This window comes from Phacochoerus africanus, chromosome 7, assembly GCF_016906955.1.
Source record: "Phacochoerus africanus isolate WHEZ1 chromosome 7, ROS_Pafr_v1, whole genome shotgun sequence".
In the NCBI taxonomy this organism is placed as follows: domain Eukaryota; kingdom Metazoa; phylum Chordata; class Mammalia; order Artiodactyla; family Suidae; genus Phacochoerus; species Phacochoerus africanus.
The window spans coordinates 80,528,092-80,546,260 of NC_062550.1; the positions used below are offsets into that span (position 1 = coordinate 80,528,092).

Here is an 18,169-nt window from a genome sequence, read left to right on the forward strand (position 1 = left end):
CTTATAGTTGTACATCTCTTACATTTTAAAATTAAAATAAACAGTTAATTTCTAAATTAAAATTTTAAGATTTTAAATTTATTTGCAGTATCTTTAGTAGAAAAGTTGTAAAGGGCAAAATTGACAAAGGACAACTTTCAATTCCTTTGAAATTAATGGAATTTTAGAGCTATCCAGGAATTTGGTGATCATTTAATCTAATTCAGTCATTTTGGTCAAAGGAGTCCAAACACTCTATCCATCTGCACTTTTGGTACTTATATTGGGAAAAATTTTGTACAGAAAGAGTTATTTGTTGTTGTTGTTGTTTTATCGTTTGTATTTGAGCAAGTTTTTCTCTTACATGTCCCATATTCTAACGGACACTTGAACTACAACAATAACTGCCAATATGGAAAGAATATATTGTGTAATTTCTGTAATGTAAACAGCACTCCAGGAACAGTTCTCCTTTTCCTCGAAATTGAAAACAAAGATTGCCTCAGATTAAATTAAGTTTGTCAGCAGTGATACGTTTGTATAAACATTGAGTCAAGAATGTTGTAAATTTCACAGTTCCCCTCCTAGTGCAGCAGAAACAAATCCGACTAGGAACCATGTGGTTGCAGGTTTGATCCCTGGCCTTGCTCAGTGAGTTAAGGATCCGGTGTTGCCATGAGCTGTGGTGTAGGTCACAGATGCGGCTCATATCCCGAGTTGCTGTGGCCCTTGTGTAGGCCAGCGGCTACTGCTCTGATAAGACCCCTGGCCTGGGAACGTCCATATGTCACGGGTATGGCCCTAGAAAGGACAAAAAAAAAAAAAAAAAAAAAGACCAAAAAAAATATTTTCCAATCCCATTCTGATTATGAAACTATAGCCATCTAATCATACCTCCTTGGGGATGGGAAGGAAGGCTTTTAAAAATCTCGTAAGCATTTTCTCCTACATTCTCTTAGGGAACTTTACCAGCCTCATGTAATTAAAGGACTTTTCATACTTATATTTATTCATTTTATTTATTTTTTAATGATTTTTATTTTTTCCATTATAGTTGGTTTACAGTGCTCTGTCAATTTTCTGCTATACAGCAAAGTGACCTAGTCACATGTACATATATACATTCTTTTTCACACGTTATCCTCCATCATGTTTCATCCTAAGCATCCTAAGTGACTAGATATAGTTCCCTGTGCAATTGGAAATATCTTTGGCAAAATCATTCATGTAAGGATGTATTGAATTGAATATATGATGGCGTCTGTCATCCTTTAGTAGCAAACGGAACAACTCCAATATCACATTGAAGTCACATAAATAAGACTGTGACAGATGTTGAATGTGGGTTACAAGTTTTTTTCAGTTGAAGAGATTGGCCTGAAAATTTTGTAGAATCTAAAAACTTAACTGTTTCTGAGACTTTATATTTCACAATTAAGTCCAGGGTACAGTATAGAAATATTAAAATCTATTCCTACATTCAAAGAAATTATGTTACATTTTCTAATGAGAAATATATCAAGATGATAAAAAATAAAAAATGTTATTGTTCAGCCTTACATACAGTAAAGAACCTGTGTTATATTCATTTACTGTATTGTGGCAGTTCTTATTAGAGAAATTCCTGGAATATTTTAGAATTGAAGAGGTGTCTCCTCAAATATCTGCACTTGGGAAATGAAGAAATTTCTTACATGATTTTCTTCTGTGGCATGTTATGACAATAGATTTCTATGTGCATTCCATTTAGTGACATTTAAAAAAATTTTTTTTCAAACCCATATGTTTCTGAAATGTTTCATCCAGCAGTTTTCTGACTCTTGTCTCTTGCCTTTTCCTGTTAAAACTAGTTAGATCTTTATGTGAAAAATATACTGGAGTATGTGCAGGACATAGCCAAGGCCCAAAATGTACCAATCAAGAGTCAATATTTCTAGAAGTAAAACATTTTCTTATATACATATATTATTATGTAATATATTAGGTTCTGTAATCTCATCTTCCCTATCTTTAAGATTCTAAAAGTCTTTTAATTTTTCTACATAAAATCTTAGTTACCTTGGGTTAGGAAAGGATTTCTTAGGATTCAGACGTATGAACTGTAAATGTAAAAAATTATAAATCAGACTTCATCAAAATTAGATCTTCAGCTCTTTGAAGTTACTGCTAAGAAAATGAAAAGGCAAGCCTCTCACTATCAGGGAGAAAATATTTGCAAAACAATATTAGATAAGTGACTCATATTCGGAATATTTTAAACAGTGTTAAGTGCTCACAAGGATGCAGAGCAACAGCAACTTTATGTTCATGACTAGTGGAAAGACAGGATATTATAGCCTCTTTAGAAAACAGTTTTAGAGTCTCTTACAAAGTTAAGCATACACTTATGTATGACCACGCAATCCAAAAGAAATGAACTATGTATGCACAAAGTCCTGTATGTGCAAATTTATAGCAGCTGTGTTCATATGTGCCAAAAAATGGAAACAGTCCAAATGTCCTTCAGCTGCATAATGGATAAATTGTGTTATAGCCATACTATATCAATTGAAAAGGAGTCAACTACTGATACTGATTAACCTCAAAAGCATTTTGCTAAATGAAAGAAATCAGACACAAAAGGATATATATTGTGTGATTCCATTTACTGGCGTTTTGAGGTAAAACAGAAAGTAGATCAATGGTTGTCTATGGGTAGAGGAGGGGATCAACTAAAAAGAAGCATAAATAAGCTCCGTGGGTGTGATGGAAATGCTCTATCCATTGAGGTTGTAGTTAAAAGGCTATTTATCAACACTCATAGAACTGTACAATTAAAAAGCATGCATTTTATATGTCAATTATATGGCAAAAAAAATCCTACCCCCAGAGTAACAGTCCTCCCAGAAGTGGGTAAAGAAGGTAGGCAGCGTGTCTGAAAATATATTGTTAACAGTTTCAAAGGAAACAGTCTTTCTGGTTATAGTATGTAAAAATCAGAAAAAGTCCTTTGAAATGCAAGAGTAAAAAGAGTAGGTAAATTAAAATGAAAATGCAGTAATAATTTGGCAGTGATACCCAAGAGAATATGTACTTTTTTTGTATTTTAATACATTTTAAAATTTTTCTTAGTGTTTTGAGGAATGTAATTTTAATTTAAGAAGTTTAGAAAGTTGAGCTCTAAACTTCTGCTCAGTTTATTTTTTATAAAACAAAACAAGCTCCTGTCCTATATTCAGAAGATATTAACTATAGTGGTTTCCAGTCCTTGATAAACTTGAAGTGTTTTTGTTTTTGTCTTTGTTAGATTATCTACGTCAAAGTTATGGGCTGTCAATGGACTTCAATTCGCCAAATGATTATAATAAATTGGTGCTTTCACTATTATCTGGACTCCCAAATGAAGTGGACTTTGCTATTAATGTATGCACTCTCCTATCAAATGAAAGCAAACACGTCATGCAACTTGAAAAAGACCCTAAAATCATCACTTTATTACTTGCTAATGCCGGGGTGTTTGATGACAGTAAGTTTTAAGCTTAACATATTATATGCTCATTCTATTAAAGGTGTTATAGATTATTTTAAAGGTTTTTAAGGAGAAAAGTACTTTTTAATTAGTCAATATAAAAACATTTTTTATTTGCTTTTGTTATATTAAATGTGTCATTTAAAATAATGAACGTTTGGTTTTCTTTAACCTTAAATATTTGAATAGCAATTTAGCCTCTCTAGAGCTTTTGAAATTAAAATACTATGTATTTCTTAGAGTAAATATGAGTTTGTTTATTTGAAAAGATTGATACAAAATTCTGATAGAGAAAACTAGGACCTAGAAGAAATTGTTTTCTGAAATCTATTTGTGTGAGATTATGCTTATAATTTTTAAGTAAACAATTAAGGTCAGTGTGTTTGAAATTTTGCTGCTTAGTCAAAATAAGAATTATCAAATATTTCATATTCTTTTTACTTGTAGGATTTGCTAGTTGTAGGTTTTTACAAATCAAATTCTTTATTTTCTGTGAAATTATCTCATATTAAATTTAGGTTACTCTTCAGACCAAATTGCTCAATTGTCTAATTGTAGGGGTTTAGAAAATACCTTTTGAAAATTTTTCCTGCTCATATTTTTTCTCTTTAAAGTATTTATATCAGCCAAAAGTTATCAATATAAATTTTTTTGCTTCTCAACCCTCCTTCTACCCCCATACCATTATAACTTCTTTTGCCACAAGAATATCCTATTACAGGATTAAGGTATTGATATATATTGAAATTACTTTATCATATAGGAAACTAGGTATAGAACAATAGACAGTCTGATAATTTCGTATAATATTTTGTAGGTTCATGAGTATTTTTATTTTTATGTTTAAATAGCAACATGTTTGCGAATGAGTTTATTTTTATGCAGTTTGATTTGGGTCAGTGGTACTTTTCAAACATATTTTTTGGGGGATTAACTAAGTAGGATTCCTTAAAATTTGACATGTACTTACTTTGTATGAAGACGTTTTGAAATTAGTTTAAACAAAAGTGAAAATTAGTTTGTTATCCTCCCTGAAACTATTACATGGATGGGGAACAAAGATCAGTACTTCACAGTTTCTATTTTCATCTCACTTTCCTGTTCTTTGCTTCCTAATATTTCATTTTGATCTTTTAAAGACATCTTTTAGCATTTAATGTATAATAGAGTTTAAAATTGTTTCACATTTTTTGGAAATCTTAAAATGAGAATAAATATTCTCCAACCAGAATAATTTCAGTGAAGTCTTGCCATTTAATCATTGAATAAAGATTACATTGGTATATATGATAAAAATATCTTACCAGTTTTGGTGCACTGAGGCATGACAGTCTTTAGACTCATTTTATCTTCTTGCATTCTTCAGCACTTTCATTTATCTCAGACAATATCATTATTCAGAGTAGAAATCTAAAACAATAATTTATTTAAGGGATATTTTTATCATTGCAACAGATGTTTAGGAGTTGTAGAGTACTTAGGGACTTTTTGAAGACCCTATACTTTTATGAAGACAGTGGTTTTACCTTAAAATAATTCTTTTGAGTTTGAGGATTAAGAATATATTTGACTATGGATATATTTTATTAGATGCTCGAGAACTTGATTTTTTTTAGGGCACATTTTAATTGAGAGAAAATGTAGACACCACTTCCTTTGAAAGTATGGAATGTTTATATATTATGTGTGTTAGAAGAAGTATAATAAAAATTCCATGTGACGAAAATTTGTCCATCTTATATTTCCATTCAATATTCTTTTCCCAGTAAAGTTGTGTTTATAAAGTTTTTTTCAGGACAAACAAACAAAATATTATCTCTCTTTAATGGTATGTGGGCATGATTTTTCTGATTAAGCATTTGATATTTTATGAAATTCCTCTTTAGATCGCTGAGTTAATTATTTAAAATGTTCACAACTATTTTTTAAATTGTTCTCATGACCCTAATATCAATGTAGTGTAATAATGTTTCCATTCCTCACCCTTTTGAATACTTCTTCAATGAAAATTTTTATTCTAACCTAAGTATTTTAAAAACTTTAACTCAATATTAAGTAAATATTAGGTCTATACTTAAAAGGTGTGATAAGACTACATAGATTTAGTAAATCTTTGACAAGAGAAAATGTATTTGTTAGGCTTATCATGACACATCTATTAAAGGTTAACTTTTTTTTTTTTTTTTAAGAATTACATTCTTGTTCCCGCTGTGGCTCAGCGGTAATGAACCTGACTAGTATCCATGAGGACATGGGTTTGATCCCTGGCCTTGTTCAGTGGGTTAAGGATCTGGCATTGCCGTGAGCTGTGGTGTAGGTCGCAGACATGGCTTGTATCTGGCATTGCTGTGGCTGTGGTGTAGGCTGGCAGCTACAGCTCCAATTAGACCCCTAGCCTGGGAACTCCCACATGCTGCAGGTGTGGCCGTAAAAGGAAAAAAAAAAAAAAAAGGATTACATTCATAAGACCAGCTTTGCTGCTAACAATTGCTACTATATAGTTTCCTTTCTGCATTTGAAAACCATTAGCTTTCATTATAGAATACAGATAATTACAGATAGTTGATAAAAGTACATATCTAATTTTTAAAGAGAGGTACCTATTATGTCACAGCTTAGACACTTGTATTGTACTATTCACTCTCCCATAACTGACAACAAGAGTTAGCAACATAAAGGAGAAGAAAACTGTATAGTATTATCTGTGTATCTTAACCTTTGTTGGGAGAGTTGGGGGCAGGGTGTTATTAAGAAGAAAATAGATGGTTTGACTCTTCCTAAAACAACTTTATCAAGAAATATAAACAAGCTATAGGACTGAGAATGTTTCTTAAAGGAGCTTTCATTTGTGGGAATTATTTTCAAAGGAATGCCTTCCCCATTAATATTTGAAATATGGATTACATAGTTAATTTTTTTTAATTAAAAAAATTTTTTTTTGTTTGTCCACTGCAGCAGTATGCAGAAGTTCCTGGGCCAGGCATTAAACCTGCCCGTAACCAGAGCTAGAGCTGTGACAACACCACATCCCCAATCCACTGAGTCATGTACTCCTACATAGCTTGAAATGAATATGAAGATTTAAAACTATAACAGTTTAGCAGGCTAAGAGCAGTATCATCTGTTTGACTTTTTAATATTTTTCTCTTGTACAAATGAAAACTAATACGGCAAACTATTGTAGTGTGCTTCATTTTTTCCTTATTGTCTGTGTAACTACTATGAAAATGAGTTGTGTATTTTTAGATTATAGAGACACAAACTTTCTTTAAATTCTGTAATTTAAAAACTATTTCAAAAGAAATTAGCATGTCTTCCTATAATTTATTATGAAATACTATTTATTCTTTTTTAGCTTTAGGATCCTTTTCTACTGTATTTGGAGAAGAATGGAAGGAGAAGACTGATAGAGATTTTGTTAAGGTAAGTCACACAAGTTAAAATATTGAACCATTAGAGTATATGTAACCACAGTGGTCGCTTATTTTATATACAAGTTGTAATTAAGTTGAGTAAAAAAATCTTTTAGAATAGCTAATAAGCAGAAGGAGTTTTTCATTTATCATTTGTTGATTTTTGAGAATGATAAATCTATAACATACACATATGCAGTCACAATGAGGAATGGGGCTTGTCTGTATAATCACTGATCACATGAAATCAGTAAGACAGAAATTGATTTTTAAGAGATGATCACCTCTGTTGCATGTTTTCATTAATTTCTGCTATTTATATTTCTTTCTACATTTTATATTCTTTGGGTTTAATTTTCTCAATTTTTTTTTGACTTCTTAAGCTGGTACTTATTACAGTCATTGTTTTTTGTTTGTTTGTTTGTTTTTTGTCTTTTTGCTATTTCTTTGGGCCGCTCCCGCGGCATATGGAGGTTCCCAGGCTAGGGGTCAAATCGGAGCTGTAGCCACTGGCCTACGCCAGAGCCACAGCAACGCAGGATCCGAGCCGTGTCTGCAACCTTCACCACAGCTCACGGCAATGCCGGATCATTAACCCACTGAGCAAGGGCAGGGACCGAACCCGCAACCTCATGGTTCCTAGTCGGATTCATTAACCACTGCGCCACGACGGGAACTCCCTGTTTTTTGTTTATATTTTTTCTAATATTTACATTTAAAACCATGAAATCCTCTCTAAGCTTACATATAACTTTATTCTTCCAATTTTGACATTTCGTATTATAACTCATTTTAACATATCTTCTAATTTCCATTATGATTTTCTCTCTGAAACCTGGATTACCTAAAAGGGGAATTTTTTTAATTTCCAGAAATATATGAAATTTTTCCTAGTTTCCTTTTCTTATTAATATCTAACTGAATCTCAGTATGTTCAGATAGAATGTACTCTGTATAATTTTAAACCTTCGAAATGTTTTCACCCCTTTATTTAGTAGCTTAGCATTGATCAGATTTTATAAGCACTACATGTGCATTCAAGAATAATATATATAAGTGCTTCACTTTATTGTGCTTTGCAGATACATTTTTAAACTTGAAGATTTGTGGCAACCTTATTTTTTTTAATTTTTAAGTGATTTTTATTTTTTCCATTATTGCTGCTTTATAGTGTTTTGCAATTTTCTACTGCAGAGTAAAGAGACCCAGTCTCATGTTATCCTCCATCATGCTCCATCCTAAGTGACTAGCTATAGTTCCCAGTGCTATACAGCAGGATCTCGTTGCTTATCCATTCCAAAGGAAATAATTTGCATCTATTAACCCCAGATTCCCAGTCCATCCCACTCCCTCCCCCTTTCCCCTTGGCAAGTACATGAGTACCTTTTCTGTGGAAAGGTTCATTTGTGCCACATATTAGATTCCAGGTATAAATGATATCATATGGTATTTATCTTTCTTTTTCTTTCTATCACTTAGTATGAGAGTCTCTAGTTCCATCCATGTTGCTGCAAGTGGCTTTATTTTGTTCTTCTTTATGGTTGAGTAGTATTCTATTGTGTATATGTATATCACATCTTCTTAATCCATTCGTCTATCAATGGACGTTTAGGTTGTTTCCATGTCTTGGTTATTGTGAATAGTGCTGCAATGAACATACTGGTGCATGTGTCTTTTTCCAGGAAATTTTTGTCCAGATATATGCCCAAGAGTGGGATTGTTGGGTTCATATGGTAGTTCTATGTTTAGTTTTCTGAGGTGCCTCCATACTGTTTTCCATAGTAGTTGTACTAATTTACATTCCCAACAAGAGTGCAGGAGGGTTCCCTTTTCTCCACACCCTCTCCAGCACTTGTTATCTGTGGACTTGTTAATGATGGCCATTCTGACTGGTGTAAGGTAGTACCAGTTCTATAATTCTGTTTTTATATTTTGATCCTATGTTATTTAGTGTCCATGAATATAGTTGATGTATCTCTCTGGTCAGTTGAACATACTGCAAAATGTCCTTTAAGTCTCCTTTATCCTTTTTCTGTTTGATATGGGTATAACTATATCAGCTTTCATATGGTCGATATTTATATGCTTCATATTTTACTTTCAACCTTTTTTTTTTTTGGTTTTTGGTTTTTGTTTTTCTTCTTTTGGCCTCCCTATGGCATATGGAGTTCCCGGGCCAGGAATCACATTTGAGCCATAGTTGTGGCCTATGCTGCAGCTGCAGTAACACCAAATCCTTTAACCCACTGTGCTGGGCTGGGGATCGAACCTGCATCCTGGTGCTACAGAGACACCACTGATCCTGTTGCATCACAGAAGAAACTCCTACTTTGAGCCTTTTTTATGCCTATACTTTAGGTGAAATTTTTTTTTGGGGGGGGGTATACAACATATATTTGGACTTTTTTCGCTCCATTGTGAAGAACTTTGTTTTAAAATTAATGTATTTATTCCATCTATAGTAAATGTAATTTTGATGTAATTGTGTTTAAATTTACTGTGTTTCGAATTGATTTCTATATGTCCTGACTGTTCAGTTTTGTTTTCTTTGATCCTCCTTTCTTTCCTTTTTTGAATTGATTTGACTGTTGTTTATTGTTCAATTTTCTACCCACTTACTTTGGTATTTATATATACTTCTTCTATTCTCTTATTGATCATACTAGAGATTATATTTTACTCCTTAATAATTTCATAAATTAGTACTTTTACCACTTTTAATCTATTCTTAGATAATTACAGAGACACTAGAGCAACTCCATCTCTGTTTACTCTCATTTTTATTTATATACTACTTTTGTTAATTATTGTTGCTCTTTTTCAGTTTTCTTAAAATAGAATCTTTGACCATTGGTTTTAAGCCTCTTCTCTAATATCAGAATATAAAGCTCTAAACTCTCTATAAACTACATTAGCTGTTTCCTACAGTTTTATGTTGTGGCTTCTTTAGTTCAAGATATTTCTCATATCCCTTATGATTTCTTCTTTGATTCATGGGTTATATAAAAATATGCTGTTTAATTTGACTATTTATTTTTAAACTAGCTTTTATTTAATTACTGACATAATTATTGCTGATTTTTAATCCATTGTTATCAGGGAACGTTCTATATGATTTGAGTCTTTTTAAAACTTATCAGGACTTGTTTTATGGCTCAGTATATGGACTTTCTTGGTGAATGTTTTATACACATTTGCAAAAAGAGTGTGTATGGTACTATCATTGGATGTAGTATTTATTGATAACAGTTAAGTCAAGGTCATTGACAGTGTTGTTGAAGATTTTTGTATCATCAATGCTTCTCTATATAATTGTTCTATGATTTCTTGAGATGAATGATTATCAATTATAATTATGAATGTTTACATCCCCTTTTAGATATGTCAGATTTTTTTTTTCCTTCCTTTTTTCTTTTTAGGGCCACACCCACGGCATATGGAGGTTTCCAGGCTAGAGGTCTAATCAGAGCTACAGCTGCTGGCCTATGCCAGAGCCACAGCAACGCCAGTTCCAAGCCATGTCTGTGACCTACACCACAGCTCATGACAATGGTGGATCCTTAACCCACTGAGCAAGGCCAGGCATCAAACCCTCCACTTCATGGTTTCCTAGTCAAATTCGTTTCTGCTGCGCCACAACAGGAACTCCCAGATCTGTCAGTTTTTGCTTCATGTATTTTGAACCTTTAGTAGTAGTTGCATGTACTTTTAGGATTACTGTATTTTCTTGATGATTTAGCTTTTGTCATTATGATATATTCTCCCTGACCTCTGGTGATATCCCTTATCCTGAAGTCTCTTGTCTGGTATCATTTGTCTGGTAACATCGGCTTTTTATGATTAATGTTTCATCATATATCTTTTTCTCTTGCTATGCTTTTCATCTGTAGTTTTGCATATATAGTATTTTCTATAGGTGGCTTTTCGTTGGGTGTTGCTTCTCCCTCTTCTTTCAGTGTGCCTTTTCTACAATTTCTTCCTTTTCATCAATGTGTTCAGATCATTTATACTTTATGAGCACTTTAAAGATAACATTTCATTGCCATCTGGTTGGCATTATTACTGACAATAAGTCATTGTCATTCTTACTGTTTTTCCTTGTGGATTTGTTTTATCTCACCGTTTTTAAGGTGTTCTCTTTATCGTTGATTTTGAAAGTGACTTGTAGGTCTTTTTTTTTCTTTGCTTGAGGTTCATTTAGCTTCTTGGTTTGCTGTTTTTCATGAAATTTGGAGGGTTTTGGCAGTTATTTCTTCAAATGTAAAAAATGTCCCCTCCTGTTTTTTGTTTTTTATTTTTTGTTTTTCCTGAAACTGTGGCTCTGTCTATTGTTTTTAGATATTTTTGCTTTCTATGTACTTCTTTGTGGGTACTTTCTATTGCTATTTTTTCATTTCTCTTTTCCAAGTAAGCCCATCTAGTCATGTTGGTTCTACCTTCCTTCCTTCTTTTCTTCCTTCCTTCCTCCCTCCCTTCCTTCCATTTTTATGGACATGCTCACAGCATAAGGAAGTTTCTGGGCCAGGGATTGAATCTGAGCTGTAGCTGCAATCTGTGCTAGAGCTGCGGCAATGCCAGATCCTTTAACCCACTGCACTAGGCTGGGGAATGAACCCATGCCTCCACAGTGACCTGAGCTGCTGCAGTTGGATTCTTAATTTACTGTGCCACAGTGGGAACAGCTCATATTATTTCAGATGCTATGTTTTTTCATCTATGGAAGGTCCCATTTGTCTCTCTCTCTCTCTCTCTTTTTTTTTTTCTTTTTTTTAGGGCTGTACCTGTGGCATATGGAAATTCCCATGCTAGGGATTGAATTGGAGCTGCAGCTGCCAGCCTACACCACTGCCACAGCAGTGCAGGATCCGAGGCACATCTGCAACCCACACCATAGCTCATGGCAGTGCTGGATCCTTAATCCACTGAGTGAGGCCAATGATAGAACCCACAGCCTCATCAATACTGGTTGGGATCATTACTGCTGAGCCACAATAGGAACTCTCATTTGATTCTTTTACATTGTCCCATATTTCTTCCTCTCTGTTTTTTGTTTTTTGTTTTGCTTTTTACGGCCACACTTTGGCATATGGAGCTTCCCAGGCTAGGGGTCCAGTTGGAGCTACAGCTGCTGGCCTACACCACAGCCATAGTAACACAGGATCTGAGCCGCGTCTGCGACCTACACCACAGCTTACTGGCAATGCCAGATCCTTAACCCACTGATCAAAGGCAGGGATTGAACCCTTGTCCTCATGGATACTAGTCGGATTCGTTAACCACTGAGCCATGATGGGAACTCCCCATATTTCTCTTATGTTTACATTTTCCTTTAAATCTTTGAGCATATTTTTAATTTTATTTTTAAATTTATTTTTATTATTATTTTTGGTTTTTAGGTCCAACACTCGTGGCACATGGAAGTTCCCAGGCTAAGGGTCTAATCGGAACTACAGCTGTCAGCCTACACCACAGCCATAGCAATGCCGGATCCCCAACCCACTGATCAAGGCCAGGGATCAGACCTGCATCCTCATGGATACTAGTCAGATTCATTTCTATGCACCACAATGGGAACTCCCTCTTTGAGCATATTTAATATCAGTTGTTTTAGTTCTTATATGCTGATTCCATTTTTTAAAAAATAATTTCTTGTTTTTGTTTTGTTGAGACTGATTTTTGCCTTGGTTATAAGTTGTGTTTCCTACTTCCTTTGTATATCTAGTTATTTTTTTAATTAGATGTAGATATTGAGACTGTTACATTATTTAGTGTCTGGATTTTGGTATCTTTTAAGAAAGTTGAATTTTATTCTGGCATGCTCTTAATTGATATACAGGTGGTGGTTTTTAAGCTTTGTTATGATTGATACAGATTAGCCTTTACTCTAGGACTAGTTTATCCCTGTTCCGAAGTGTGGCCTTTTTTGGATTTGAATTAGCTGGATATATAATGCTTCTTCTCTGTGTTAGGAATTGTTCAGTTATAGCTTCTTTGCAGTTATTTTGTCACCTTTTTTGTTTGGCATTTTGGAGTTCCACTATACACATGCATAGTTTAGTACTTAGCCATCAACTCAAGGAATCCCTCTGTAGTTTCACTGTGTCCTTTCTCTTTATTGCCTCTTCCTTCTTGCAGATTTTCTCTGAAATTCTGGCTGTGTCAGCCTTGCTTAACTCTGTTCAGTCTACTTAGTTTAGCAATCATGATGATATCTTGAGTTTATTGTCTCTTTGTCATTTCCTAGAAAGAGCATCCATGTAAAGATATGGGACAATCATTGGGCTCACCTCATTTGTTTCCCGTCTTTCAGTGATTAGTTTGCATTGCTTTTTGTCCAATCTCTGAAAACATTTATTCTATACATATTGGTTTAGGATAGGGTGGCTAATGCAACACTAGTTACTCCATTATGGACTGAGCAAAATTCTCTTCCAAGCATTTTTCATTTATTTTAATTTATATTTATTTTTATTTTTATTTGTCTTTTTAGGGCCGCACCCAAGGCATATGGAGGTTCCCAGGTTAGGGGTCTAATTGGAGCTGTAGCCACTGGCCTACACCAGAGCCACAGCAATACCAGATCTGGCTGCATCTGCAACCTACACCGCAGCTTATGGCAACACCGGATCCCTAACCCACTGAGCAAGGCCAAAGATGGAACCCGCAACCCCATGGTTCCTAGTCAGATTCGTTTCCCCTGTGCCACAATGGGAACTCCTAACTTATATATATTTTTTACCCTTAAGATGTTTTTTAGTATTATATTTATTCAGAATTTATTTTATTTAAATCACATGTGCTTTTTCATGTATTTTTTTTTCCAGTGCAGTTTTCTCAATTTTCATTTGTCAGAAAATGTCTTTATTTCAGCTTCATTCTTGAAGAGCAGTTTCACTGTATAAAGATTCTAGTTTGGCAGATATTTTATTACATCACTTTGAAAATATCCAGTTGTCTCCTGGCTTCCTTTCTTTCTTTTACAAAGTTTCCTGGAATTTTACTTGTTTTTCTCAAGGTTGTCTGTCGCTTTTTCTGCCTTTGTATTTAAGATTTTTCTTTGTCTTTACTTTTCAGGAATTTTATTATGATATTGCTACACATTTTTATTTATCTTTTCTTGGAGTTTGGAGGGCTTCTTAATTCTGTGGCTTGGCATCTTTCAATTGATTTAGAAAATTCTTGGCCTTGTCTCTTCAAATATTGTTTCTGCCTATTTTTTCTGTCTTTCCTCAGGAACTCCAATTATTTTTGTGTTACTTTTCACTTGTATATATTTTGAATGCTTTTATTCTATTTATCCTTTTGTCTCTATGCTTCTAAAATGGTATTTTCTTCTTCTCTCTCTTCTAACCACTAATTTTTTCTTGCCTTGTATCTAATCATTTTTAAATCTGTCCATTTGAGTTATTTTCAGTTCTAGAATTTCTATTAGGTTTTCTTATAGTTTCTGCTTACATGCCAAAATTTTCAATTTGATCTTCTATTTCTTTCTTCTTTATTTTCCATGATCATTTAAAATTCCACTCTGATACCTTTGTTATTTGAATTCCCTATGGCTTTTTTTTTCTTAGTTTTCGAACATTGTCTTTTTTCTTCATGTACCTAGTTCTTTTTTATTGTTACCATTTTTTATCATGAGTATTTTGTGCAGTGGGTCTTTTTGGGTGTGGATCTTTTGTCAGATTAGTGACTTTAAATGCAAAAGAAATTGAATTCCAAAAATTAAAATAACAATTATTTTGAAATGTGCATATCAGAATGTCAGAATAGTTTAGAAATAAAAAGTGAATAATAGCCCATGTGCTTCTTTTTTTTTTTTTCTTTCTAGGGCCACACCTGTGGCATATGGAAGTTTCCAGGAAAGGGATCAAATTGGAGCTACAGCTGCTGGCCTACGCCACAGCCATGGCAGTGTGGATCCAAGCCATATCTGTGACCTACACCACATTTCGCAGCAATGCCAGATCCTTAACCCACTGAGTGAGGCCAGGGATCAAACCCACATCCTCATTGATACTAGTCGGGTTTGTAACCCACTGAGCCACATTGGAAATTCTGCCCATGTGCGTCTTTATTAGTACAAAAGCTAATGAGCTCATATAACTAAATGGTTTAGAAAAGTTAAAATTAAAGTTCATTTTGTATGGGTATGTATTGATGAGATTTTCCATGGCCATAGAGTGATCTGAAAATATCTGTGATTCATATTGCTGATGTCAGAGGTACTGCTAGTCCTACTGTGGTTTGTTTTCTAACATTCCAAGTTGAAGAAAATGCTAAAGAAATGCTAAATTTTAGTTTGAGGTTAATGAACATAAAGATTGCATTTTTTCCCTTCATTCAAGTTCACATATGACCCTAATTTCTTCCACAGACCTTTTAGGGATCTGTGGATCCCAGGCCAAAACGATACCTTTAAGCTACAGAAAATCAAACATTTGTTTCAAAGGGTTAAGTACATAGAATATGATGATATCTACATGAAATAAAAATAAGTAGAAATATTATAGTTTTATAGTATTTGTGACTTTTAAAAATAATAGTTGTTTCAAATTATCAGAATTAAGTGTAATAATTTCTTATTATAGTTTTGGAAAGACATTGTTGATGATAATGAAGTACGTGACCTCATTTCTGACAGAAACAAGTCTCATGGTAAGTCAATGAGAAAATATTTTAAGTGACTTTAATTATCAGTAGTAATATATGAAATATCAATTTAAGTAAAAAAATTTTTTTCTCTTGTAGAAGGTACATCAGGAGAATGGATTTGGGAATCTTTATTTCATCCACCTCGAAAGCTGGGCATTAACGATATTGAAGGACAACGGGTACTTCAGATTGCAGTGATTTTGCGAAATCTTTCCTTTGAGGAGGGCAATGTTAAGCTCTTGGCAGCTAACCGTACCTGTCTTCGTTTCCTATTACTTTCTGCACATAGTCATTTTATTTCTCTAAGGCAATTAGGCCTTGACACATTAGGAAATATTGCAGCTGAGGTAAGCATGTGACAGTCTTAAAATAGTTTTTATATTTAGCAACAGTATTTACTTTAAAATTTTAAAATGTAGGATTATTATATTTGCCATAATCATAGAATATTAAATGCTTACATATAGTTTTTGCCTAAAGGTGGTATCACACACTTTTGTGGAAAAAGAAATATCTGAAATGATGCTCTGTATTTAGTGATGGCTATTCTCACAGTAATTACATTATTTAAAATTATACAGCATTATTCTGCTCTTTTATATTAAATCTGCAGTATACATTTGGATGTATATTGGAAGAATCACACCTCAATAATAGTGTCGTTTCTTTTTCCCAGCTTTTATTGGACCCTGTTGATTTCAAAACTACTCATCTGATGTTTCATACTGTTACAAAATGCCTAATGTCAAGGGATAGATTTTTAAAGATGAGGGGTAAGCGCTCCTAAGTTTCTCATTGTCTAAAGTACACAAGCTTTTTATCATCTTTTAAAAAACAAATATGTGTTTGTGTATACTTTTCAGGCATGGAAATTTTGGGAAATCTTTGCAAAGCAGAAGATAATGGTGTTTTGATTTGTGAATATGTTGATCAGGACTCCTACAGAGAGATCATTTGTCATCTCACTTTACCTGATGTGCTGCTCGTAATCTCAACACTTGAGGTGCTATATATGCTCACAGAAATGGGAGATGTAGCTTGCACAAAAATCGCTAAAGTCGAAAAGAGCATAGGTAAGACTAAACCAAAAAAAAAATTAAGCTGTTTTCTTTTTTGAGGGAAAACTATTTAATGTGATGCTGTAAAAATCATAATTGGTATTTGGGAGGAGTCATTACCCTTTCAGACACACTTGTGTTATTCTTTCTCCCTGTTTTAGATAAGCAAGAAACTTCTTTCATGTAGAGACTAGGATACATGTGGCTATCATATCAGTAACCCCTATTTCTTCTCTTTATTTCTTTTACCAAATATTAAATTTGAAATCAATAAGACTGCTATGTCTGACTCTCTGGGGAACAAGGTCTGTCTGTTTCAAGTGGTCAGCTGCTATTATTAAGCAGCTGGAGCTGAGTGAAACAAGCTTCCTTCTGTTCCTAGAAGTGCTAATAGTGGTATTAGCCTTAATCAATAAACTCACCTTCATAAGGAGTTGTCACTTTTAAAAACACTGACTAAAACATGTCATCTTCACACCTTATTCACTCATTCAAATGATTTATTTCTCTGATACAAATACTGAAATCAGAGTTAATGAAGATTTGGCTTGCAAAGTACTGTTATTGAGAAATAAAGATGAATTTTTCATATCAGAGGTTCCTAAGTCTGACTACACATCCGAATCACTTGGGAAATTTTTTGACAATGAAGATACCTAACATCTACTCCATAGCATTTAAATCAGTCTTGAGAGATTGAGCCTAAAAAAGATTCACAAATACTCCTGATATCCAGTGATTCTCAGACTGGCATTTGAGTAGCAGCATTTTATATAGAATGTGTTTTTCAGTGATGTCATTGTTGTACTGTATTATGACTAATAACTATTGGTTTTTAATTTATTTTAGACATGTTAGTATGTCTGGTTTCTATGGATATTCAGATGTTTGGCCCTGATGCACTTGCTGCAGTAAAACTCGTTGAACATCCAAGTTCCAGTCATCAAGTTTTATCTGAAATTAGGCCACAAGCTGTAGAGCAAGTTCAAACCCAGACCCATGTAGCATCTGCCCCAGGTTAGTGTTTTTATATAATCTTTTACAGTGTGCTTATTTGCATGTCAGATTTAATACTAAGGACAAATTTAAATGTGCAATACAGGGAACTGGTATTTTACAGTAGAGTAGGCCAAATGAGAACTTGAGTATGTACTTTAATTTCTTAGGTATTATACATTCCAGGAGCAGCAGGATCAAGGTAAGCACAGAGGAAGAAGAATATAATAGAGAAATGACGTCAAGAAGGATTTAGAGTAGTGTGAGAGATTAGATACTCAAAACTATGAGAACATTAAGTGCCCCAAGGGGTTTGTGACTTTGGTCACTGGAAATTGATAGACCAGGAATAGGTTAATCATATATTACCTTATAATTCTCTCAGGTGGTCATTAGAATACCTGAGTATAATACCCCTATTATTTCTAAGTCTTGCACCAAACACCACATAATCAGAGTTTAGGATCAGACATATGTGCATATGTATATAAATGCTAATACATGCACGTATACCTGTACTTGTGCACCTTCCCTAGGATCTCTTCGGTCAGTTGTATTCAGAT

The 18,169-nt window shown here is 33.8% G+C and overlaps 1 protein-coding gene across 1 annotated transcript in view; it reads left to right on the forward strand.

Annotated features, from left to right (window-relative positions):
• The window catches only part of ARID2 (AT-rich interaction domain 2), a 155,046-nt gene that overhangs the window by 91,103 nt on the left and 45,774 nt on the right, over positions 1–18,169 (forward strand). Inside the window, exons 5-11 of the mRNA XM_047788027.1 lie at positions 3,266–3,484; positions 6,843–6,910; positions 15,489–15,555; positions 15,649–15,899; positions 16,229–16,325; positions 16,416–16,625; positions 17,460–17,627. Coding sequence (XP_047643983.1) covers positions 3,266–3,484; positions 6,843–6,910; positions 15,489–15,555; positions 15,649–15,899; positions 16,229–16,325; positions 16,416–16,625; positions 17,460–17,627 — 1,080 coding nt within the window. The remainder of the gene's footprint in view (positions 1–3,265; positions 3,485–6,842; positions 6,911–15,488; positions 15,556–15,648; positions 15,900–16,228; positions 16,326–16,415; positions 16,626–17,459; positions 17,628–18,169) is intronic.